Consider the following 25417-nt stretch of genomic DNA (forward strand, 5'->3'; position numbering starts at 1 on the left):
GTACTTATCATCTCAAAGGTACATTGATTGGCACTGTCTGATATTGTATGACAAGTACATTTTCTAAATAAAAAAGATCTGATTCAAAAAAAAAATTACGTTGGCCCGTTGAATCAAGATGGCTATTTTCGAAGCATATAAGTCAATGAATAAGGATCCCTTAACAGCTCACTCAACTAGATCTTGCTACATGTTCTAATCTTCATACCTTTGTAAAGCATTATAGAGTGAATGTAAATCTGAATCAAGATTTCATTCGGCAGAAAGGTTCTGCAGGAAATTGTGTCCTCCCCTAGTTGTTTTATACGTGTACAGTCTATAATAAATGGCACTGGCAGAGACTGGTGGCACTGAGCACGCACACAGGGCTTTTATTATAGTAGATATATATCCTCTATAATAAAATCCATGTGCGCGTCGCGCCGGCCAATCAAGACACGGAGCTCTGCACGCACAGCCCACACCTGCGCACCAGCCCGCTGCTGTGCCCAGCTCCGCCGTGCCTCCTCCTCCTCCGGCTTCCTCTGCAGCGGACTCGCACCCTGTAATCCGGGCCTGCAACCACCGCCTGTCACAGCGTATCCTTCACCGGACACCGTTACGTACTGCCTACCGGGCAGAGAGTAGCCCCCTACCTGCTGCAGCATCGCATCCTGGAGTTCATAGAACTCCCAAAGAGCCTGGGAGGACAAAGCTGGGAGCACTGGGGACCTCTGATTCTGGACCCCAGGTATCTGTCAGCACAGCGGGCACATGTTAGTCCCCCCAGCGGCCGCATCCTCCTCGCTCCTATTTCGCCCTAACCCCGCCCAACAAAGTCAGGAAATGGCCGCACAGTAGCAAGTGAGGGAAGCTATCACAGGCAGGGAGCATTACACACGTATTACACTCCAACCCCCATCATCGTACACATATTAGACTCCAACCCCCATCATTATACTACAGCCCTCATTGGAGTGTAATGTGTGTGTAATGATGTGGGTTGGAGTGTAATATGTGTAAAATTATGGGGATGCCGGGGTGTGAGGCGGCTGCAGAGGAAGCTGGAGGGGGAGGAAGCACGGCCGAGCTGGGCAACGTAGCGGGCCAGCGCACAGGTGCCGGTGGCATGTGGAGCGCTGTGTGCTGATAGGTCCCCGCGCTGCGCACGCCCAGTATAACAAACTGCGCGTGCACACACAGGGATTTTATTATGTAGGAGATATATAGATGGCAATTAATTCAGGTATTTATTTATATGTATTCTAAATGAATCAATTCTCTAAAGCAGGGGTGCTTTTTGTAAAAGTCCACATACTTAGGTCTGCCTCTGGGTGAAGGTCCGAGGCACAAAAACATTTTTTAAGGAGGCACAACAGTGGTGTGTACTGCTGTATGGCTAATTTTTCTTCTGAAAAATAGCAATACCTTTAATCCCACCCAATCCCTTTAGGGCCCCAACACAATAACAATGTGCCCTTATGCCACTAATGATGCCTTTTAGTGTCCCCCACAGAGTATGATGCCCCCATCTTACAATATGATGCCTCCATAGTGCCTTGCAGAATTTGATGTCCTCTTAGTACCTCCCTTCACAGTATGATGCCCTCTTTAGTGCCTTCTCTCAGAATGATACCCCCTTAGTACCTCCGCTAACAGTATAATGCCCCTTTTAGTGCCTACTTTCACAGCATGATGCCTTCTTAGTGTCCCCATTGAGTATGATGCCCCCTCAAAATATGATGCCCCTTTGGTGCCTCCTCTCACAGTATGATGCCCCCTAAGTGACTCTCTTCATAATATGATGCCCGCTTAGTGCCTCCTCTCACAATATGATCCTCTTCTGACCCCCAAAGAATGATGCCCCACATTGCCTCCACTTTATATACTCACCTTCCCCACTATGGATTCGCTGCTTCTTCATCAGTGATTCAGTGCCGGCAAGCGTGATGCCTGTGCTGAGCCACAGACGGCACAGTGCGGAGCAGACCATCACTCTGTGCTGCTTTCTCGTTCAGTGCAGCAGGCGTGATGACATCATCGCATCGCGCTTGCCGGCACTGAATCACCGTTGCCAGGTGAACAGTGAAGCAGAGACGATGGCTTCCTGCTTCATCAGTTTATTCCACTGTATCTGTTCCCCAAGTGCAAAGATACAGTTGAGAGGAGAGGTCCAGACATACACACAGTCTCTGAGAGGCTTCCTTTCACACTGGAAGCGTTCCCCATCACCATGGGAACCTCCCGTGTGTAGAATGTACTGTCGGCTCTGAGGGGCGGGACATTCGTAGTTACATCTCCTCAGGGCTCTTCCTGGCCTCCCAGAGTCCCTTACATTGAGATTAAGCCACACTCCTCTCTGATAAGCCTTCCCATCGCCATGGTAACCTACCATGGTTAGAGTGTAGAGTCAGATATGAGGTTCACCGTTTGCTTGGTCCGTGCGCCGGTGTGGAGCACTGTGTGCTGATAGGTCTCCGCGCCGCGCATGCCCAGTATAACAAACGGCACACACACGTACACCAGCCCTGAGCACGTACACGTGGCTTTTATTAGTTTTAGATTGGTGTAGTCCTCCATGACTGCATGATAATCCCACCCCAAAAAATAACCTGAAAAAAGTCTCTCTCATGTTGATGCTGTCTGACTCAAGAAAAATAAATTACCGGTAAGAGTAATTCAGTTTTTTGTGTTTTATAACTTAAAAAAATAAAAACTTTGCAAAAATGTATTTCTGCGCATCACCATATTCTGACCCCTATAACTTTTTCATATTTATGTCTTTGGGTGTTTTGTGGGGCTCATTTTTTGCCCCAGAGGTCACGTCCCTTAATCATGCATGATAAAGGGGGGGGGGGGGGGGGTCCTACAAAACATCACACAAATGGAGCAGGAAAATCAGCATTCACTACATGCTATACTACGAAGTATGAATTCTAGAGTACTGAATAATGAAATTACGGCACCTTAAAAGTACCTTGTGGTTGTGAGTAGGGATGAGCGAATCAACTTAGGATACTTCATCCGAAGTCGATTCGCATAAAACTTTGTTGTAATACTGTTCGGAGCAGGAGCTCCGTACAGTATTAGAATGTATTGGCTCCTGAGAGCCAAAGTTATTACTTCGCAAAGAACTTCATAAATTGATTTCTACTGTAAAAAAAAATTCCCAAACCAAAGTTCTGGAAATCATTTTTTACAGTAGAAATCAATTTGTGCAGTTTTTAAGCGAAGTAATACCTTCGGCTCATCTGAGCCAGTACATTCTGATACTGTACATAGTGCCCGCTCCTTACAGTATTGAAACAAAGTTTTATGTTTATCCCTAGTTATAACATCTATTTGCATAAACTAATGTGTTTATAGCAAACTACTAGGGCACTGTCGACCTTTCTGAGTATCATAGGGGGCTGGTTACTTTAAATATTCCTAAGCTGCTGGCGTAAAATGTATAAACTGTGGGGGAGATGTATCAAACTGGTGTAAAGTAGAACTGGCTTCCAGATTCCACCTTTCCAGCTCCTTTGGAAAATGAAAGGTGGAATCTGGTTGGTTGCTATGGGCAACTAAGCCAGTTCTTCTTTACACCAGTTTGATAAATGACCCCATGTGTTTTATTAAAACCTTAATGAAATGACACATTTACAGAGAACCTGTATGTAGCAGTCTGGCAATTGTCTTTTTCTGTCAGTTTGATAAAGGGAACCTGTTACTTTGAACATGGTGTTTGAGCTGCAGGTATCATGTTATAGATAATAGTTTATGAGAAAAGATTCAGTAAAACTTTTTATTTTATTACTTTATATATGTGCTCATTCTGGACTTAGTGATCAGCCTGTTTTTCTTCCTTTTTCATTGTCACGTTCCAAGAGCTCTAACTTTTTTATTTTTCCGTCTATATAGCTTTATGAGGGCTTGTTTTTTGTGGGACAAGTTGTAGTTTTTAATGGCACTGGAAAAACTGTAAACCTGACACTATATTTTTAAGTTATAAATTTTACGTCGTACAATTTTCGGTATAAATAACATGGGTCAGTAAGATTAGTGATACCAAATACATGTCGTTTTTTTACATTTCTGCAATAAAACCCCTTTAAAAAATAAAAATAAAAAAATGTTTCTGCATTGCCGCTTCCCAAGACCCATAACTTTTTTATTTTTCTTTCTATGGAGTTGTGTGAGGGCTTGATTTTTGCAGAACAATTTATATTTGTCATTGGTATCCTTGTGGGGTAAATGGCGCTTTTTGATCGCTTGTTTTTTTCAATGGTAACTAAGAATAAATTAGCAAATTAATATTTATGTAGCCTGGGTCGTTATGGACGCGGCAATACCAAACATAAGGTTTTGGTTTTTTTTTTTGCTATTTTTTTTCACTGAAAAGCGTGTTTTCAATGGAAAAAAGTGTCTTTTTTTATGGGATTTTTTTATTGAATAAATGATTTATTTTTATTTTTTTACCACTTAATAGTCCCACAAGGGGACTATAACAGGCAGCTTTTTGATTGCTTTTAAAATGCAGTGCACTCCTGCCGGTCCGGGCTGTTAGAGCAGGGCCGTGGCTCTCATGTGCTTAGCCACCGTAAAAAAGCCTAGCCTAAGGCCCCTTATTTTTTTTTTATTTTTTTTATCAGAATAATTTTGGCATGATGGATACATGTTCTCATTCTGTTTACGCCAAATTCGGACTCTACCATTTGAATGTCTCAACAGAAATTGAGACTCATCAGACCAGGCAACATTTTTCCAGTCTTCAACAGTCCAATTTTGGTGAGCTCGTGCAAATTGTAGCCTCTTTTTCCTATTAGTAGTGGAGATAAGTGGTACCCGGTGGGGTCTTCTGCTGTTGTAGCCCATCCGCCTCAAGGTTGTGCGTGTTGTGGCTTCACAAATGCTTTGCTGCATACCTCGGTTGTAACGAGTGCTTATTTCAGTCAACGTTGCTCTTCTATCAGCTTGAATCAGTCGGCCCATTCTCCTCTGACCTCTAGCATCAACAAGGCATTTTCGCCCACAGGACTGCCGCATACTGGATGTTTTTCCCTTTTCACACCATTCTTTGTAAACCCTAGAAATGGTTGTGCGTGAAAATCCCAGTAACTGAGCAGGTTGTGAAATACTCAGACCGGCCCGTCTGGCACCAACAACCATGCCACGCTCAAAATTGCTTAAATCACCTTTCTTTCCCATTCTGACATTCAGTTTGGAGTTCAGGAGATTGTCTTGACCAGGACCACAACCCTACATGCATCGAAGCAACTGCCATGTGATTGGTTGACTAGATAATCGCATTAATGAGAAATAGAACAGGTGTTCCTAATAATTCTTTAGGTGAGTGTAAGTTACATAGACAGAAACTTGACGTTATGATGATACAGGACAATACAAAAATACTGTTAAATAACTACTTAACATCTTACCAACCCCCCCCCCCCCCCTCACCCCTTGCGTTGCCCTGCAGAGAGATAATTACATCCTTTTTTTAATCATATCTCAAAAAGCTCATGTCAATGTAAACTAATAGTAAATTGAGCACACGATCCTCACTAGTACATAGCTTTAGCTAAGGTAAATGTCCCAGCAGGGACAGTTGTCCTCTCAGGCAATCCCTTGTCAGTGCTAATAAAGCCAAGTTCCTGGTTTCTAGCCAGCCCTTCCATATTGACAGGAATTTTTGGGGACATTTTCTCTTAACATAGACAACTGTATGCAGCCTATTTATATATTCCTGTTTGTATCCAATGCTTTAGTAATTAAAACCCTCGCCTGGAACAACATTCTGTGAATACATAAAGATGTTTTATCGTCTATTCCTGGGGAATTCAGTATACCCAATACACAGACTCTGGGGTCATTGGGTAATCATATCTGAGTCGTTACAGCTATAATTTCTTGTATCTCTTCCCAATATTTTCCCAATTCTCGGCAATCCCAAACCATATGAAGCAGTGTTGCTTCTCTTACTCCACAACGAGGGCATGTGGAGTCCGGTCGTACACCTATTTTAAATAGAAGTTTGGGGGTTCTATACACTCTGTGTAGCAAGTATAGCTGAGACAGTCTCTGAGATTGGTTTAGTGTAAGACTAGTAGTTAAAGCCAGAATGTCATTCCATTGTTCTTAAGCTATTGTCCCAACATCCTCTTCCCATTTTCCCTTTACCACCAAGGGGGTTGAAGGGGCATTGGCGTCAAGTATATATTTATATAGTCGGGATATCAGGCCCTTGGCAAACCTAGCCTCCAGTAATTGTTTCATTACAGGAGGAGAGGCGGAAATTACTATGTCCTTTGGAAATTGCGTTTGAAATGCATGTTTTAATTGAAGGAATTGGAAGAATGCCGTTTTGGGTAGGCCAAACTCTTCCTGAAGCTGGGTAAAAGATTTAAACACTCCATGTGATTGAATTTGGCCCAGAAAGAGTATGCCCCTCTCCCCCCATGGGGAAAAGCCTTCTAGCGTGAATATTTCTGGAAATTGGGGGTTTCACCATAATGGCGTGATGTCACTGAAACCTGTCAGATCCGCCAAATCCTTGAATTTTGACCAAACCTTGGTTAAAAGGGAGACTGTGGGAAGTTTCCTACCAAGAGGCTGTTGCCTACTTTTTTCCACCGGGGCAATAAGCGCTCTTTGTTTTATAATGTAAGTAACAATATCGGCTGAAGGGTCTAAGTCAGTTGTTTTAATCCACCCTCTAAATTGTTGTAGTTGTGCAGCTATAAAGTAGGACCATGGGTTCGGGAGGGACAAGCCGTCCTCTTCCTTACTTTTTTGGAGTGTCTCTATGCGAATTCTCGGTTGCTTTTTTTTTTTTCCAGATCAGCGATCTAAAAATCCCCTGAATCTTGTAGAATTTCCTTTTGTGGGATCCATACCGGTGAGTTGTGTAGTATATATAATAGTTGTGGCATGAATATCATTTTAAGTAAATTCCAACGGCCAATTATCGTCAGTTTACACCAAACATTAGTTTTGACTACAAATTTAGCAATCAGTGGCTCTAAATTCAGTTTTATGTATTTAGCTGGTATTGGTGTTATCATCACCCCTAGATATTTGAAGTGAGTGGTCAGCTGTAGGGGTATACGGGCAAGGTCTAATTGTGGTGGGGTAGGATCCAATGGGAAAATTGTGGACTTGTCCCAGTTTATTCTTAGCCAAGAATATTTCCCAAAATCAATAATTTCATTCATTATAGGGTCTACAAATTTCTTCAAATCTCCCACATGAAATTGATCGGAAAGTATCCCGTTCGCTCTAATCCTAGCTAGCGGGGAGTTGTACAGTATTTTGACCCAGGAGACAAACCCCCGCCCAAAGCCCATGACTTCCAAAACTTCCCATAGGTATTCCCACTCTATACGAAGCCTTGGCAGCATCTAAGGATATTATTGCGCGGCATCCCCCCGTATTTAACGGTCTCTGGAGATTCAGAAACAGTCTATGGAGATTACTGTCCGTGTTCCTATCTGGCATAAAGCCAGCCTGATCCTTATGTATTAAAGGAGTGATTACCTTATTAAGCTGATTGGCCAGTATTTTAGCTAAGTTTTACATCATTTGATAAAAGAGAAATGGGGCTGTACGAATCGGGTCTTATTGGGTCCTTGTTGGGCTTTGGAATAACTAACTGCCTTCCTCATATATGCAGGTAATTTCCCAATTCGTAGTGCATCATTAAAGGTCTCTAAAAGATGTGGTAGGAGACAGTCTCGGTATCATTTAAAAAATTCCCCCGGCAACCCATTCGATCCCGGGGCCTTTTCATTGGGGAAGGAACCCAAAGCTACTTCAAGTTCCTCCAAAGTAAGGGGTTCTTCCAGGTATGCGGCAGATTCTAGTGACAATTTAGGAACGGATATTCGCCCAAGATATTCTTTCATATCGTCTCCTCCCATGGACAATTTAAAGGAATATAACTCTTTATAATATTTATGGAATATATCAAGATTTACTAAATTTTCCACTGAGAGTTCCCCATCCATGGTTGTAATTGCTGTTATTCTGGATGCACCATCTTGTGACTGGACCACTCTGGCCAGTAGACTACCCGTACTCTCCCCTGCCTGAAAGTATTTTTGCTTGATAAAAAAAAAAAAATTGTTGTCTGCTATATGCAGTAAGTGATCAGTAAGTTTAGATTGTGCTCTTTTCCATGTTTCAGACTGCTGGGAGGGTGCACTTATATATAATTCTTCACTCCTTGTTACTTCCTGCTGTATAGCTTTAGTAAGTTCCCTAGTATTAATTGTACGTCTTTTAATTTTCTGGATATAGAGGCCTCTCACATATGCTTTTATAGCGTCCCATACTGTCCCTATAGCTGCTGATCCTTTATTAAAATTGAAAAATTCCCCTATTTGTTCTGTCTAATAATTGTATCCAAAAGGGATTGAGTTTCCAGAGCCCTGATCCACAGCGCCCTCTATCTTTTCCAAAACTAAATTCTATGCGAATGATCGGAGAGGCAGCGCGGTAGGTATTCTATAACAGAGGTATATGGCAATGCTTCTATTCAGGACAGCCAATTATGAGATGCAGAAAAGCAGGAGTACTGCCGTTCCTGGGGGAATCTGATTCTCCACAGGTCGTGCAGGTCCAGTTCTCTGAGTAGCTTCGCCAATGAGGTCTCCCCAGCATTTGTTAGGTTATGAGGCAGCCGAAACGTATCCACAGAAGGATCTAGATATTTGTTAAAATCGCCCATCATTAGAATTGCCACCTGCGGACCTTGAGCTACCCATGTCATTACTTCTTTTATTGCGCTGCAGGAATATGGCAGTGGGATGTACATGGCAATTAGAAAGAATTGTACCCCAAAAATAGAGCAGAGCAGGCAGACATATCTGCACTCAGTATCAATTTTGCTAGAGTGAGATTCAAAGGGAATAGCTCTATGGACTAGGACACTAACCCCCCTAGCGTGTGTAGAAAAGGTGGAATGAAAGGCCTGTGAGATCCATGGTTTATGAAGCAGCCTATGGGATTGTTTAGCCTAGCGAGTCTCAGTGAGGCATATTATGGCTGGCTGATACTTTTGAATGGCCATAAAAAACGTTTGGCGTTTAGTAGGCTCTCCCAGGCCTCTAACATTCCACACTATAATGTGAGTTTTATCCGGCATCATCCCGTGGAAGACATAAGAGAAAAGAAGATCTAGGCATCAAGATAAGACGTTTACCAGGCAATAAAAGAACAATTGCATGCATCTTCTATCTGCAGGCCCTAACCCTAATTAAACCATGAACATGATATCCCCAACAAAAATTAACTTTTGGTGGTCTCAGAACAGGACATGAGGCACAGGAAAAGTTCCTGTAACACGCAACATAGAAGGCAAGAACATATCCGCATTCACGGAACAGATCTCAGTAATAGAGACCTGGGCAGCAGTAAAACATTATGACCAATGGCTTTTTGGTACAGTTAACTCTTGGTAGTTCAACTAAACATATCAACAGCACAAGTATGGCTACTAAAGTCATTGTTATAAGATGTCACCAGATTGCTACTCTGGAGCACTGTGGCGACACTAGAAGAATGGGCTCTCAACAATTAGGAAACATACTTATCCGCCCGTCCCCAGAGTCCTCTAGGTTTTCCTCAGTGAAGTCCCAGGTGCAGCGTTTTCCACTTTTCTATTAGTCCTTTTTGTAACTTTCGGAGGAAGAGGGTTCCATTTGTTCAATCCAACAGTTGGCGTCCTCCGGGGATTCGAAGAAGTGGGTCTTTCCTTTAAACACTACCCGGAGCTTTGAGGGATATCGCACGGAGTACTGTATATTCTGCGATCGTAGGCGTCTTTTAACATCCAGGAATCGTGCACGGCGTCTCTGCACCTCTGCTGAAAAGTCAGGAAAGATAGAAACTTTATGTCCAGCCATAGATAGATTCTGGTGCTCCCTTGCTTTGCGGAGAATGGTATCTCTATCTTGAAAATGTAAAATCCTCATTAGCATTGGTCTAGGAGGGCCACCCGGCGGCGGTGGGTGAAACTGCACTCTGTGCTCCCTCTCTATAGCAAAGAAGGGAGATAGAGAGTCTTTCCCAAAATATCTTTCTAAACCAATCCTCAAAGAATTGGACAGCATGGGGCCCTTCAGCTTTTTCAGGGACCCACAAAATGCGATGGTTATTTAGTCGCGATCTGTTTTCCAAGTCCTCCGTTTTACTTATTAGGAGGGTGATGTTGTGTATTACTTTAGCTAGATCACGTTTCATAGGGGAGACTTACTCGCCCTTCCGCTTCAGTGATTCTTTCATTAACTTTCCTGATATCTTGTCTAATAAAGGGCAAATTTTCTTGGAGGGACCCAATGGATGTGTTAAGGGTCATCAGAGCTGCACTACATTGGAGCACGGCCGCATATATGTCCTTGATAGTAGGATCGGTCAGCAGTGACAGTGTGGGGATAGAGGGGGTAGAGGGTTGTACATAGGCATTGTGCAGTGAGCCATGCTCAGTGGGGGCCACCCTTCACTTGCCTTCAGCTCCTCCACGTGGGATCTGCCATCTTGGGAGCAGGAGCCTCGCTCTGCAAAAGGATCAGCCGAGTCTGCCGCTTGGTCCGCTATCTCCCCAGGCAGAGTGCCCTCTTGTGCAGGGTCCTCTTTTGTGGGGGACACTCGGGCATATTGCTCCAGGCGCGCTGCAACCTCTGCCGCTTTAGTAGATGCGGCCGCACCATGTTGTTTTGCCGGGGTCGGTCCAGACGCCTCCTTTTCTTTTCTTGCCGAGCAGGTCATACTGGCCTGGGGTTACAGAGATGTTCCCTTTAGGATATTGGTGGTGCCTGGCTATTTTAATTCACCACAGCCACAGGATGGTGAAGGATTTTCTCAAACGCTGCCCGGGAGCTACAGCGCACACATCCTCTTACATTGCCGGTCAGGCCACTCCCCCCTAAGGCCCCTTAGTGACCGCCGTAAAAACACGTATGGGTGGTCACTAAAGGGTTAAAGTCAAGGAGATTGTCTTATCAGTGACTGACAGCCTTCCCTCTGTCAGTCAGCTGTCAATCACTGATAGGACCACCTGCTTGACTTCAAGGCCCAGAATGAGCACGGACATAAATTAGTAAAATATACGTTTTAGTGAATCCTTTCTCATAAACTATATAGCAGTCTGCGGTTTTTGGTGGGGATTTGATCTGGTTTTGCTGCAGATCTCACCATTCATTTGAAAAATCTGCAGCAAAAACAGCAAACAACATAATTGGCATGCTCTGCACAGAAAAGATCTACAAAGTGTACGTGATATTTGCTGATACTGTCTGCTCAGCTCCTCCTGCTCTATAACTTGCTGCCTGCAGATTACATTGCATTTTCATGGTTCCCTTTAAAAATTCTGTTAAACTGTAGTAGCTATCGTTATTGCTCACTCAGGACTGGTTACCAAGCATTACTATGACCTATCCCCATAGGGGCATTGCGACTCCCCGTAACAGCTGGTCCATGAGGATAGGTCATCATTATATATTACGGGATAACCCCTTTAAGCATATATGGATATGGATGGGCCAGTTCACACGGCTGATTTTGAAAAACACGCTTAAAAAAAATCAGTGCCAAATCAAAAATTGTTTAATGCTTCTTATTTTTTTTTAAAATTAACTAATGGGTGTTCACTTCAATACAAAGCTGCATTTTCAGCTTCAGGTTTTTGATGCAGAATTGCCCCAAAAAATGCATGGAAAACTCACAAAAAACATGGAGCTGTTTTTATGCCTCTCACTAATTTCACTGGAAGATTCAGGGCTGATTCAGGTGAATGCTCAGAAGATCTGCATGAGATTCCCATGCTGATTTCTATCCACACCGCACCAAAAACCACAATTTCTAACTGCGGTTTTTGGTGGGGATTTGATCTGGTTTTGCTGCAGATCTCACCATTCATTTAAAAAATCTGCAGCAAAAACAGCAAACTACATAATTGGCATGCTCTGCACAGAAAAGATCTACAAAGTGTACGTGATATTTGCTGATACTGTACTACACTGCAGTTTTTCCAAACTTGAAAAAAGTGTATATTCCATAACGTGTTATCTATAGGTTGGAAATCTGAGTGACAACCCTCCTGGATGCTATATGGCAGCCATTCTTAATGATGCCCAGTGTTGCCTGATTGAGCAAATTGCTCTATACATTTTTATTAATTTAACATTAAAGGACCTTCTATTTAAAAGGTTGTCAATAATTTTTCTTTCCCCCGCAGCCAGTGGTAGTTGTGAAGTAATCTATACTTATGTGCTGACTCCCGCTTCATGGGCTGTCTTCTCTGGATATCTGGTCCTGATCTGTCAACTTCCACATGGATGACCCTGTCTGTGCAGAATTGACAGGTGGGGATTCTTAGGTCCTTGAAGACAGCCTGGGAACTGCGGTGCCAGAAGGGAGTATCTGGGCGCATGTAAGTATAGATTTCTTCACAGGTACCACTGGCAGGGGAGGGAATGTAAAAAAAAAAAAAAACTTCGAACACCTCCAGGGACCTGGTGTTTTTTGTGAATTAAATGTTCTTCATCATATTTCTCTGTCTTACATGTCGGTCTATAAAATTTTTGATTGCAGTTGCTTTCCTGTGAAGTCACACAGACTTTCTTTTCTCTTCTGTAGATGCGTCATACACAAAAAGTATCTGTCTGGCCAGTTGGACTAGTTGGAGGGCTCCGTTATGAAGGTCCACTGGTGACTGGTGGTAAAGTAGTTGGCTTTCATACAGCCTGGAAGACACACAGACCATTTCCTATGGACATGGCTGGATTTGCAGTGTCGTTATCACTACTGCTGAGTCATCCAAACACACAGTTTGACCCCAATGCAGAGAGAGGTTTTCTGGAGAGCAGCCTTCTGGGATCATTGGTGACAGTTGGGGAATTGGAGCCCAAAGCAAATAATTGTACTAAGGTTTGTATTAGCACATAGAGACATACAATTACTTATCTATCGTTTTTAACTCATACTCGCGTACAAGTTCATGACCTCCAGTCTCAAGATTTCTTGGGATTCCAGTGGTCAGATGATCAGACTCTGATCAGATTTTAGTGGGAAACCCTTTTAATTGCAGTTCTCTAAAGAGGTTTTGGCCAGTACTACACTGTACCCAAGCAAAAAAAAATCCTTTCAGATCCAGGACAGAGGCTCCTCTCAGCCCTGCTCCAGTGATTGGCACCAGGACTCTGTGACTGAGGAACCTCTGCACCAGAGCAGGTTGGAAGTGGATTTATTTTTGTAGGTAACAGCATAGTCCTGGATAAAAGTAAACAAGTTGTGTAATGCTGGAATACCCCCTTAATACAGTCTTCTCTTGTATTTATGCTCAGTTGCTGTCTATATTACCATTTGGAGCTGCATTCACAGTTCTGCAGTGTTAAGAGTTAAAGGAGCCTGTCAACTTGAACATGGTGTCTGAGCCGCAGGCCGCATGCTATAGAGCAGGAGGAGCTGAGCAGCTTGTTATATAATGTATAGATTCAGTATAACTTGTATTTTACTCATTTATATCCGTGCTCATTCTGGACTTAAAGCCAAGGAGACAGTCCTGTCAGTCATTAACACCCTCCCCTCTATTATATATTACTGTGTATAAAGACATAGCTGTCAATCACTGATAGGACCGCCTCCTTGACCTCAAAACCCAGAATGAGCAGGAAGTTCTACTGAATATTTTCCCATTAACTATATATCAATCCGCTTAGCTTCTCCTACTCCATAACATGCTGCCTATAGATTATGTTGTATTTTCATGGTGACGGGTACCTTTTAAAATTCAATTTGTTGCTGACTCTGTCTGGACAGTGCTGGTTTCAGTGATTTCTAGTGTCCTCTTTTCAGCAGGCATTGTACATTGATCTGATGTCCGCTATGCTGTTAGCAATGTTTGACAAGCTAGTTGACTGTTTCCAATGAAAACCGCAAAATTGTGAATGCCACTTTGAGCTATAATACAGGCTGTTCCTCAGGACAGTACATGGTAGGGTAAACCTAACTGAAAGTCATTAAAGGGGTTCTCCGGGAATATAAAAAAATGGAAATACTTATATATTACTTTATTATTAATATATACCCAAATACCTTTCACTAGTTATAATGGCTTTTTTAGTCTCTTGAGCAATCATTAGGAGAAATAAAATGGCCGCCGTCATATTAGTACATACAAAACCTGTCCTAATCACACAGCAGGACAAGTTACTTCAGGACACTGCGCTAAAGAGCAGCCTCATCCTCCCCTCTGCTTGTCAGGGATTATGATCCTGTATACAGCTGATAAGATCTTCAGCTGAATCTCTGTAGGAATGGAGATCATGGGGAGACATGAAGTACAGAGACAATTGTATGCAGTCTCCATTACCACAGCCCCACATTACCTTAGTTTTTCCTGTCTGTCCTCTGTACTTAATGTCTCCTCATGAACTCCATTCCTACAGACATTCATCAAACAGATCATATTAAACTTTCATTATCATAATTCCTGACAAGCTGAGCAGAGAGGAGGATGAGGTGCATCTTTAGCTCATTGCTCTGAAGTAACTTGTCCTGCTGTGTGATTAGGACAGGTTTTGTGTTTACTAATACGACGGTGGCCATTTTGTTTCCTCTGATGATTGCTCCCCAGACATAGCGAGCCATTATAAATAATAAAAGTTATTTGGGAATATATTTATAATATAGTAATATTTAGGTATTTTCATTATATTCATTCCCGGAAAACCCCTTTAAATATTGTATGACGATGGCGGGGCCACTGGAGGGGCGCATGGCGCTCACCTGGGCTCGGGGTCCGGCGCTGGGGAGGGAGCTGGTGGGTGCATTGGGTGCCGGTGCTCGCGTCTGCGGGGCGGTGCTTGGGAGACGGAGGGGAGAGGGTCGAGTTGGATGCGGATCCGAGTCGCGGTTCCTATTGGCGTTGGCGCGGCGGCGGAGCCTTGTGTCGCGGCTTGGCGGTGGGTGGGGCGGGGCGCGATTCAGTCGCTGTGTTTCATCGGCTGCGCTGCTGTTTCCATGTTCGGAGGAGACTATCACTGTGGGTTTCATATACCCTTAAAAGCAATTTATACTATATTCCAACCAAGGTTGGATGGACATCTACATCAAGTACTTTTATTCTTAACACTCAGAGGCCATTACCACCCAGAGCACTTATTCTGTGTATTATCTTCCCCAATCTACCCAGATTTTATTTTATTAATGTTTTAAGGAATATGTGTGTTTTATGAATTGTTTGCTTATGCCATTTAATAAACTATGAGGTACATAAAAAAATAAAAAATATTGTATGACGATTATAACCATATAGAAACGGTACAAAGTTCTTTAAAGGTGAACATATGCTGTAAATCAAGAATGGCCTACTTTATGACAGGTACAGGCATGTTGGGATTTTCTCTACCTTTGCCCCGTACGTTTGTCAGCAAGCTGCAGGTTTCCAACACATTTACCAGTTTGCACTGTTTGGACTGCATAGAAGCAATTATACTAGATAAATGACAGAAAAATTAACAACCTAGATATTCGTCGTCCAAACAGTTCATATATTTCATACACAAAAATCATTGCTATCTGACCTGTCATCGTAACACGGTATGTACATTTTCCTTGCAATAGCATACTAACTTGCATATCGGTGACCATTTAGGATGTATTTTCACATGTTAAAGGGTTTGGCCATCTTGTCAAAATGTTTCCAGAAGTGCTGTAAACTGCATTGTAAGTGACTTGCCTATAGAGTGGTGCTTGAAAGTTTTTGAACCCTTCATAATTTTGTATATTTTTTCATAAATTTGATCTCAAACTGTATCACATTTTCACACAGGTCCTAAAGTTAGATACAGGTAACAATGAGTCACAAATATTATGCTGTCATTTATTTATTGAGGAAAATTTTCCAATATTTCACATCTGTGAGTAGAAAAAGTATATGAACCTTTGCTTTCAGAGTCTGCTGTGATCCCGTGTGCAGCAATAATTGACATTTCCAGTAGCTGTCGATTAGTCCTGCACATTAGCTTGGAGGAATTTCTACCCTTTCCTCTGTACAAAACAGCTTCACATCTGTTATGTTGGTGGGTTTCCTCCCATAAACTGCTCCCTTCAGGTCCCTCCACAATATTTCTGTTGAATTAAGGGCAGGATTTTGACTTGGCCATTCCAAAACTTTAATTTTATTCTTTAAAAAATAAGAGAAAAGAAGAAATAAATCGCACATCCACTGCTAATGCTATGATCTCGTCCCTGCATTCCTGCAGGAGACAGCACTGAATAGCGCATGTGTACTACCTCCATGCTACATGCTAAATTAGGCATTTGTGTACATTTTGGTCAAAAGGCAATAAGCCCACTCACCACTCCAAGGTTGCCTCTATGAGTGGGTCCTAACCTAAACCTTGCTGTTTGGCCACTGGGTCCTGCCACCGGCCGGGTTAGCGCCACAGCGCTGGTGGACGCCGTACAGCACCGCGCCAATTTTAGGTTAGGACCCACTCATTGAGGAGACCTTGGCGTGGTGAGTGGGCTTATGCCTTTTGATCAAAATGTACACTAATGCCTCATTTAGCATGTAGCATGGAGGTGGTACACATGCGCTATTCAGTGCTGTCTCCTGCAGATTTGCAGGGATGAGATCATAGCATTTGCAGTGGATGTGCGATCTATTTCTTCTTTTTTTCTTCAATTGTTCATTACATAGAGTTTCTGTCCCTGGATCAGCACTCCTTCCACTAGCCAGGTGATTTTAATTAGCCTAGTATTCTGTAGTAAGCGTTAAATTAGCCTATCATGATCTCAGTTGGAGTTCCTGTGAGCTTCAGAGCAGGTGAGCTTTGACAACTGTTCACATGGTGCGGAGCTGCACAGGGGCCACTGTGCTGTTTTTCTGGCTGGTTGGTGGGGCCCAGAGCTAGGTCTGGCATGGTCAGACAGCAGGGGTGCTGTTTGGCCACTGGGTCCCGCCGCCGGCCGGGATGGCGCAGGTGGTCGCCGTGCAGCGCCACGCCAATTTTAGGTTAGGACCCACTCATAGAGGCAACCTTGGCGTGGTGAGTGGGCTTATGCCTTTTGATCAAAATGTACACTAATGCCTCATTTAGCGTGTAGCATGGAGGTGGTACACATGCGCTATTTAGTGCTGTCTCCTGCAGATTTGCAGGGATAGATGTGCGATCCATTTCTTCTTTTTTTCTTTAGTTTTATTCTTCTTTAAACATTCTTTGGTAGAATGACTTCTGTGCTTACTGACATTGTCTTCCTGCATGACCCATGCTCTTTTAAGATTCAGCCCATGGACAGATTTCCTGACATTTTCTTTTAGAATTTGCTGGTATGATTCAGAATTCATTGTTCCATCAATGATGGCAAACCGTAAACAGTCCCAAACCGTGATAGTACCACACCGTGTTTCACAGATGGGATGAAGTATTAATGTCCACAAAACCTTGTTCCAATAGCCTTCTGGCTTTTCCCGGTGACCTTTAGCAAACTTAAGACAGGCAGCAGCTTTCTTCTTGCAATCTTGCCATGCACACTATTGTTGTTTGGTGTCTTCTTGTGTCCTTTAATTTGTTAGAGGTTACCTTTGGTTCTTCTGTTACCTTGCAGATTATTACACCTCTTGGTGTGATCTTTGTTGGTCAGCCACCAACAAAGGGTAATAAGGGTTTTCAATTTTCTCCATTTGCCTACAGTCTGACTGTGGATCAATGAAGTCCAAACTCTGTAGCGTTGGTTTGGTGATCTTTTCCAGCCTGGTGAGCATCAACAACTCTTCGTAGATGTTTTTTGTTCCGTAGTACACTTTAACAAAGTGTTGTGAATATCAGACTTTGATAGATCCCTGATCTTTAAAGGGGTTATCCGAAGGATAGGTCATCAATATCAGATTGTCAAAGATCCGTTACCTGGGACCCCTGCCAATCAGCTGTTACCTGAGGCCAGAACTCCATGAGCGCCACGGCCTCTTCCTAGGCCATGTGACATCACTATACGTTGGTCATATGGGCTAGTTGCAGCTCAGCCCCATTGATGTGAATGGGACTAAGCTGCAATATCAGGCACAGCCAGTGTACGGTGCTTGGAGAGCTGCCGGGAGCTGGCTGCGCTCACCAGAGTTTGCACTGTGCTAATCCATTATCCATTACTGGATAACTCCTTTAAATAAACAGGTCACCCACTGACAACATATTGTCATCCCAGTGACTGAAAACACCTGACTTTAATTTCACCTTCAAATGATCTAATAATCCTAAAGGTTCAAATGCTTTTGCCATTCACAGAAATGTGATATTTGATCATTTTCCTCAATAAATAAATGTTTGTTTGATTTGGTTATCTTTATATACTTTTAGGACTTGTGTGAAAATGTGATGTAGATTTAGTTCAAATGTGTTCAAAAATATAAAACATTCTGAGAGATCTGGATAGATTTGAGGCTTGGGCAGATAAAGGGCAGATAAGGTTTAACACTGACAAATTAAGGTTATGCACATGGGAAGGAATAATGCAAGTCACCAGTACATACTAAATGGTAAAACACTGGGTAAGGGCGAGTTAACACTAGCGTTATGGAGTCTGTTATGGCTTTCTGTTACAACAGGGTTATAACAGAACATAACAGAATCCATAGGATGGAATGCAAAACGGAAGCCTTTAAGAGGCATTCCGTTTTGCTCCATCCTAATAGAAGTCTTTGGGAAAACATAACGGATTCGTCTGGATCCCGTTATGCAAGACGGAAAACAAAGTCTTGTCTATAGGACTTTGTTTTCAGTCTTGCTTAAGGGAAATCAGCCGGATCCATTTTTATTCCCATAGACCTCTATTAGGACAGAGAGCAAACGGAATGCTTTTTAAAGGCGTCCGTTTTGCATTCAGTCATAATGCAAGTCTATGGGCAGCAAAACGGATCCGTCCTTCCGTCTTATGGATTCCGCTATAACCCTGTTATAACAGAAAGCCATAACGGACTCCATAACGCTAGTGTGAACCCACCCTAACACTGACATGGAAAAGGAGTGAGGAATTTTAGTGAACAGCAAACTAAGCTGTATAAACCAGTGTCAGGCAGCTGCTGCCAAGGCCAATAACATAATGGGTTTCATCAAAAGGGGCATATATGCCCGTGATAAGAACATAGTCCTACCACTTTACAAATCACTAGTCAGACCACACATGGAGTACTGTGTACAGTTCTGGGCTCTAGTGAACAAGGCAGATATAGCAGAGCTGGAGAGGGTCCAGAGGAGGGCAACTAAAGTAATAACTGGAATGGGTGGACTACAGTACCCAGAAAGATTATCAAAATTAGGATTATTCAGTTTAGAAAAAAGACGCCTGAGGGGAGATCTATAAACTATGTATAAATTTATCAGGGGTCAGTACAGAGATCTATCCCATCATCTATTTATCTCCAGGAATGTGACTATGACAAGGGGACATCCTCTGCGTCTGGAGGAAAGAAGGTTTGTACACAAACATAGAAAAGGATTCTTTACGGTAAGAGCAGTGAGACTATGGAACTCTCTGCCTGAGGAGGTGGTGATGGTGAGTTCACTAAAAGAGTTCAAGAGGGGCCTGGATGTATTTCTGGTGTGTAATAATATTAGTATTGAAAGTTGGATGTGAACTATGAAAATGTCCTGATAATCTTTTACATGTCCAATGGGATTGTATGTACCTATTCCTTTATCCTCTGATGGGTTGTTCTTTTTTACTATGTACAGTACAGACCAAAAGTTTGGACACACCTTCTCATTCAAAGAGTTTTCTTTATTTTAATGACTATGAAAATTGTAGATTCACACTGAAGGCATCAAAACTATAAATTAACACATGTGGAATTATATACATAACAAAAAAAGTGTGAAACAACTGGAAATATGTCATATTCTAGGTTCTTCAAAGTAGCCATCTTTTGCTTTGATTACTGCTTTGCACATTTTTAGCATTCTCTTGATGAGCTTCAAGAGGTAGTCACCTGATATGGTTTTCACTTCACAGGTGTGCCCTGTCAGGTTTAATAAGTGGGATTTCTTGCCTTATAAATGGGGTTGGGACCATCAGTTGCGTTGTGGAGAAGTCAGGTGGATACTCAGCAGATAGTCCTACTGAATAGACTGTTAGAATTTGTATTATGGCAAGAAAAAAAACAGCTAAGTAAAGAAAAACGAGTGGCCATCATTACTTTAAGAAATTAAGGTCAGTCAGTCCAAAAAATTGGGAAAACTTTGAAAGTGTCCCCAAGTGCAGTCACAAAAACCATCAAGTGCTACAAAGAAACTGGCTCACATGTGGACCGCCCCAGGAAAGTAAGATCAAGAGTCACCTCTGCTGCGGAGGATAAGTTCATCCGAGTCACCAGCCTCAGAAATCGCAGGTAACAGCAGCTCAGATTAGAGACCAGGTCAATGCCACACAGAGTTCTAGCAGCAGACACATCTCTAGAACAACTGTTAAGAGGAGACTGTGTGAATCAGGCCTTCATGGTAGAATATCTGCTAGGAAACCACTGCTAAGGACAGGCAACAAGCAGAAGAGACTTGTTTGAGCTAAAGAACACAAGGAATGGACATTAGACCAGTGGAAATCTGTGCTTTGGTCTGACGAGTCCAAATTTGAGATCTTTGGTTCCAACCACCGTGTCTTTGTGCGACGCAGAAAAGGTGAACGGATGGACGCTATATGCCTGGTTCCCACCGTGAAGCATGGAGGAGGAGGTGTGATGGTGTGGGGGTGCTTTACTGGTGACACTGTTGGCGATTTATTCAAAATTGAAGGCATACTGAACCAGCATGGCTACCACAGCATCTTGCAGCGGCATGATATTCCATCAGGTTTGTGTTTATTTGGACCATCATTTATTTTTCAACAGGAGAAATGACCCCAAACACACCACCAAGCTGTGTAAGGGCTATATGACCATGAAGGAGAGTGATGGGGTGCTGCGCCAGATGACCTGACCTCCACAGTCACTGGACCTGAACCCAATCGAGATGGTTTGGGGTGAGCTGGACCGCAGAGTGAAGGCAAAAGGGCCAACAAGTGCTAAGCATCTCTGGGAACTCCTTCAAGACTGTTGGAAGACCATTTCAGGTGACTACCTCTTGAAGCTCATCAAGAGAATGCCAAGAGTGTGCAAAGCAGTAATCAAAGCAAAAGGTGGCTACTTTGAAGAACCTAGAATATGACATATTTTCAGTTGTTTCACACTTTTTTGTTATGTATATAATTCCACATGTGTTAATTCATAGTTTGATGCCTTCAGTGTGAATCTACAATTTTCATAGTCATGAAAATAAAGAAAACTCTTTGAATGAGAAGGTGTGTCCAAACTTTTGGTCTGTACTGTACATTGAAAAAAATTGGGAATAAAATTATCTGATTAAAAAATAAAATAAAATCTGAGGCATTCTGCATTGCCTGGGAGTGTTGATGCACATGTACTGGAAAACTGTGTGAGGCATACTAAATTAGGCTATGGGGACTTATGAGATTTGTGTACACCGCTGCATAGAGTGCTATACTGCACTTTTGGAACAAGGTGGCCAATCCCTTTAAGTTGCACTGCTACTGTGCTTGGCCGACAAAAACAAGCCCTCATATGGCTATGTGAGCAGACAAAAAAAAGTTATGGCTCTGGGAAGGCAGGGAGCGCTAAATGAAAATGCAGAAAAAAAACCTCCGGGCCTTAAAGCGTTAAATACCACCCTTTTAGCAGAAAATTGCATCAGGTTTAAAAAAAAAAAAAATATTGTGTTTTTGATTTTTTTTTGTCTTTGTTCGAACTATACTTACAGTTAAATAATTTTGTTTCCAATATATTACCATATTTCACACACCAGAAGATGTACAGGACCATAAGGCACACCTAGGTTTTAGAGGTGGAAATTAAGAAAAACATATTTTTCATCAGACCTTAGATCTGACGAGAACTTTCCTCTCCTGCTCCAGACAGTGCCACTAATTGTGTGATACAGCTCATTCTTCCTGCAGCGCTGTACTGTCGACTTCATTTTTTTTACAGTTCCCACATCCTACAGTACTAATGAGCGCCTTCATCATAGTCGCAGTAGGATGCACACAGTTCTGTTGGACAACTTGCTAGTGCCATCTGACACTAGAAATAATTTATTGGGGAGTTTCTTCCAAACCATATTAGAGGGGTTCTCTGGGAGTTATTTAAAATAGCTTCCAGCAACCTATCCTTGAATGTGAGCAACACTGGTTGCCTCAACTTGCAGCGCTGCCTGGGGGATGAGGGGGGTACTTGGCACTTGCATATACTACATATTGGTGAGTTTTCCTGTTAGGCTGCTCAGTCATCATGGCATCATAGACAGGATCACATCATTACCATCTATTGTACAGCAATATACAGTATAGTGAGGCCTGCTCTGCAAGTGGTGGTCATCAGTCCTGCTCACATTTTCGGACAGGTTACTGGCAGCGGTTTTAAATAATTCCCGGAGAACCCTTTTAACAAAGTTCTTACCTATTTATGCTCTATCATAATAAGACATTACGTCCATGAGGTCACATTAATACCTGCCACTAATATCATATGCTTCTTGTCATCACAGATCTGGGTGTGGCACACAAGGACTGAAAAACCTAAACTCAAGCAAGAAGACCTCCTGGAGAAGCAGGGGAAGGGATCGGATCCTAAAATTGTAGTGTAATGTAAGCACAAAATATGTGACTGTATTTTATAATAGATAGCAGATCCACATATGCAGCTGTGGCAGATCAGTTCCCTGATATGAAATTCTCAGAAATCATGTAATGGCATTGCTGGAGTCTCTATGCACTACACATTCTTCTCAAGAGCAAACTATAGTTCTTCACAGTATTTCTGCACTGGGAGAGATTTATACATGGACAGTAAGTTATTATTGTCACCTCTTTCTAGCTTCCTAGCGCTTGGTTATTCGCTCCACAGCCTTTGCTGCTCCTCTGAGCTCCCTGGGTGTAAACTCCCTGTTTGACGCCGCTGACAGACAATCAATGGCCGCAGCGGTGACCACCTTCCCTTGTGTCATATGACTATCTGTCTTGACTCAAGGAAGCAGGTCACTGATACGGTGGCTTAAAAAATTTACATCCAGGGAGCCCAGCGTAGCAGCCAAGGTTGTGGAGAAAAGGAGCCAGTGCCAGGAAGCAGGGAAGTATGCTCCCCCCAAAGATGCACAACCCCTTTAAAGACAATGGACGCCTTACAAAGTTTTTATGACCAAAGCTGAACTTTCATTTGGTCATTAATCAGCTAAGGGTACTAGTGTTATTTTTTTCTGGTCTTGAAATCTGGTAACAGGTCTCAATACCAGCAAAAATGGAAAGCAATCTGTTCAGTATGTATCAGGATGTCTTCCGTTCCTTGTACGGTATTTGACCGAGCAAAATACCGCAGCATGTTGAGGTATTTTTTTCCGGCCCAAATCCCAGAACAATATCGCACTTGCCGGATCCGGCATTAATTTCCATAGAGATTCCGGAAAATGCTGCATCGCCGGATCCGGTTTTCCAGTCTGCGCATGCGCCGGGACATAGGAGGAGCTATTTTTGCGTTTGATCTTTAAATACCGGATCTGGTATTCAGGATGACACCGGATCTGTCTAACGGATCTGGGAAAAAAAGGCTTGCCGGATCCGGCAGGCTGTTACATTGCCAGAACTGCCTACCGGAATCAAAAAATGCTACTGTGAAAGTACCATAAGAAGATCATTCAAGAGAGGGTTTGGAGACTAAAGTCTGTATTAGACTGGCTGGTTGTCTCCCAGTTCATCGTTAACGAGCGTTTATGCAGTCTAATACTGCCCCTGATTATCTGAGGAATGAGCAAACTCTCATTCATCGGTCAGTCCAGATTTTTAACCCCTTAGTGACCACCAATATGCCTTTTTACTGACTTAAACAAAGGGGGTTTAGGCTAGAAAGCTGGTTTTAATCACAGATTATATGTATCCAAAATGGTGCATTAAACACACAAGCAAAAAATAAACCCTCATAAAGGTACATTGATGAAAAAAACATAAGTTATAGCTCTTGTAATGCGATTTTGAAAAAATGCGTGGTCACTATGCCTACAAATCCTTGTTTGCTGATCATGCTGTCTAATAGCAGTCTGCTGCTGCCAAACAACTAGTCAGTATGGGGACGAGCGATGGCATTAGTGATCACTGCATGTAATAGAAGCAGTCTTCCTCTGCTAGCGAGCAGGTGAACGCTTCCCTCCCGACAGTTGTCTGCTAGATCGTATAATCTAATACGGTCAGTCTTTCAGATTTGCTTTCTGCAGAAGCCATATAGTTAGCCATTGACTAGAATATGCTGATCATGTAAAATCCAACAGAAAAAGTTTTGTATGTCTCCGTATGAAACTCGAGATACAGAAGTACAGTAAATGCTTTAGGTACATGTGGCTCTGTATAAAATGGAGACGTAATACAGCACATGTGCGTGAGTCCATAGGCTGGACAGTGGGATGACATCTCACCTTTGTCGGACTGCTCTCTGTGCTACTATTTGCAGCATACATGTACAGTTGCAAGAAAAAGTATGTGAACCCTTTGGAATGATATGGATTTCTGCACAAATTGGTCATAGATAAAGATCAGATCACATTTTAAGTCACAACAATAGACAATCACAGTCTGCTTAACCTAATAACACACAAAGAATTAAATGTTACCATGTTTTTATTGAACACACCATGTAAATATTCACAGTGCAGGTGGAAAAAGTATGTGAACCCTTGGATTTAATAACTGGTTGAACCTCCTTTGGCAGCAATAATTTCAACCAAACGTTTCCTGTAGTTGCAGATCAGACGTGCACAACGGTCAGGAGTAATTCTTGACCATTCCTCTTTACAGAACTGTTTCAGTTCAGCAATATTCTTGGGAATTCTGGTGTAAATCGCTTTCTTGAGGTCATGCCACAGCATCTCAATCGGATTGAGGTCAGGACTCTGACTGGGCCACTCCAGAAGGCGTATTTTCTTCTGTTTAAGTCATTCTGTTGTTGATTTACTTCTATGCTTTGGGTCGTTGTCCTGTTGCAACACCCATCTTCTGTTGAACTTCAGCTGGTGGACAGATGGCCTTAATTTCTCCTGCAAAATGTCATGATAAACTTGGGAATTCATTTTTCCTTCGATGATAGAAATCCTTCCAGGTCCTGACGCAGCAAAGCAGCCCCAAACCATGATGCCCCCACCACCATACTTCACAGTTGGGATGAGGTTTTGATGTTGGTGTGCTGTGCCTCTTTTTCTCCACACATAGTGTTGTGTGTTTCTTCCAAACAACTCAACTTTGGTTTCATCTGTCCACAGAATATTTTGCCAGTACTGCTGTGGAACATCGATGTTCTCTTGTGCAAACTGTAAACATGCAGCAGTGTTTTTTTTGGACAGCAGTGGCTTCCTCTGTGGTATCCTGCCATGAA

The 25417-nt window shown here is 42.6% G+C and overlaps 1 protein-coding gene across 2 annotated transcripts in view; it reads left to right on the forward strand.

The window, feature by feature from the left end:
- Window positions 1-24594, forward strand: part of B3GAT3 (beta-1,3-glucuronyltransferase 3) — a 72309-nt gene extending 47715 nt beyond the window's left edge. For both annotated transcript variants that reach the window (XM_044269981.1, XM_044269982.1), the window contains 2 exons: window positions 12598-12888; window positions 22551-24594. In XM_044269981.1, the coding sequence (XP_044125916.1) occupies window positions 12598-12888; window positions 22551-22649 (390 nt within the window). In that variant the 3' untranslated portion in view covers window positions 22650-24594. The remainder of the gene's footprint in view (window positions 1-12597; window positions 12889-22550) is intronic.
- The last annotated feature ends 823 nt before the right edge of the window (window positions 24595-25417 follow it).

The sequence above is a fragment of the Bufo gargarizans genome, chromosome 10 (assembly GCF_014858855.1).
Source record: "Bufo gargarizans isolate SCDJY-AF-19 chromosome 10, ASM1485885v1, whole genome shotgun sequence".
NCBI classification, from domain to species: Eukaryota; Metazoa; Chordata; class Amphibia; order Anura; family Bufonidae; genus Bufo; species Bufo gargarizans.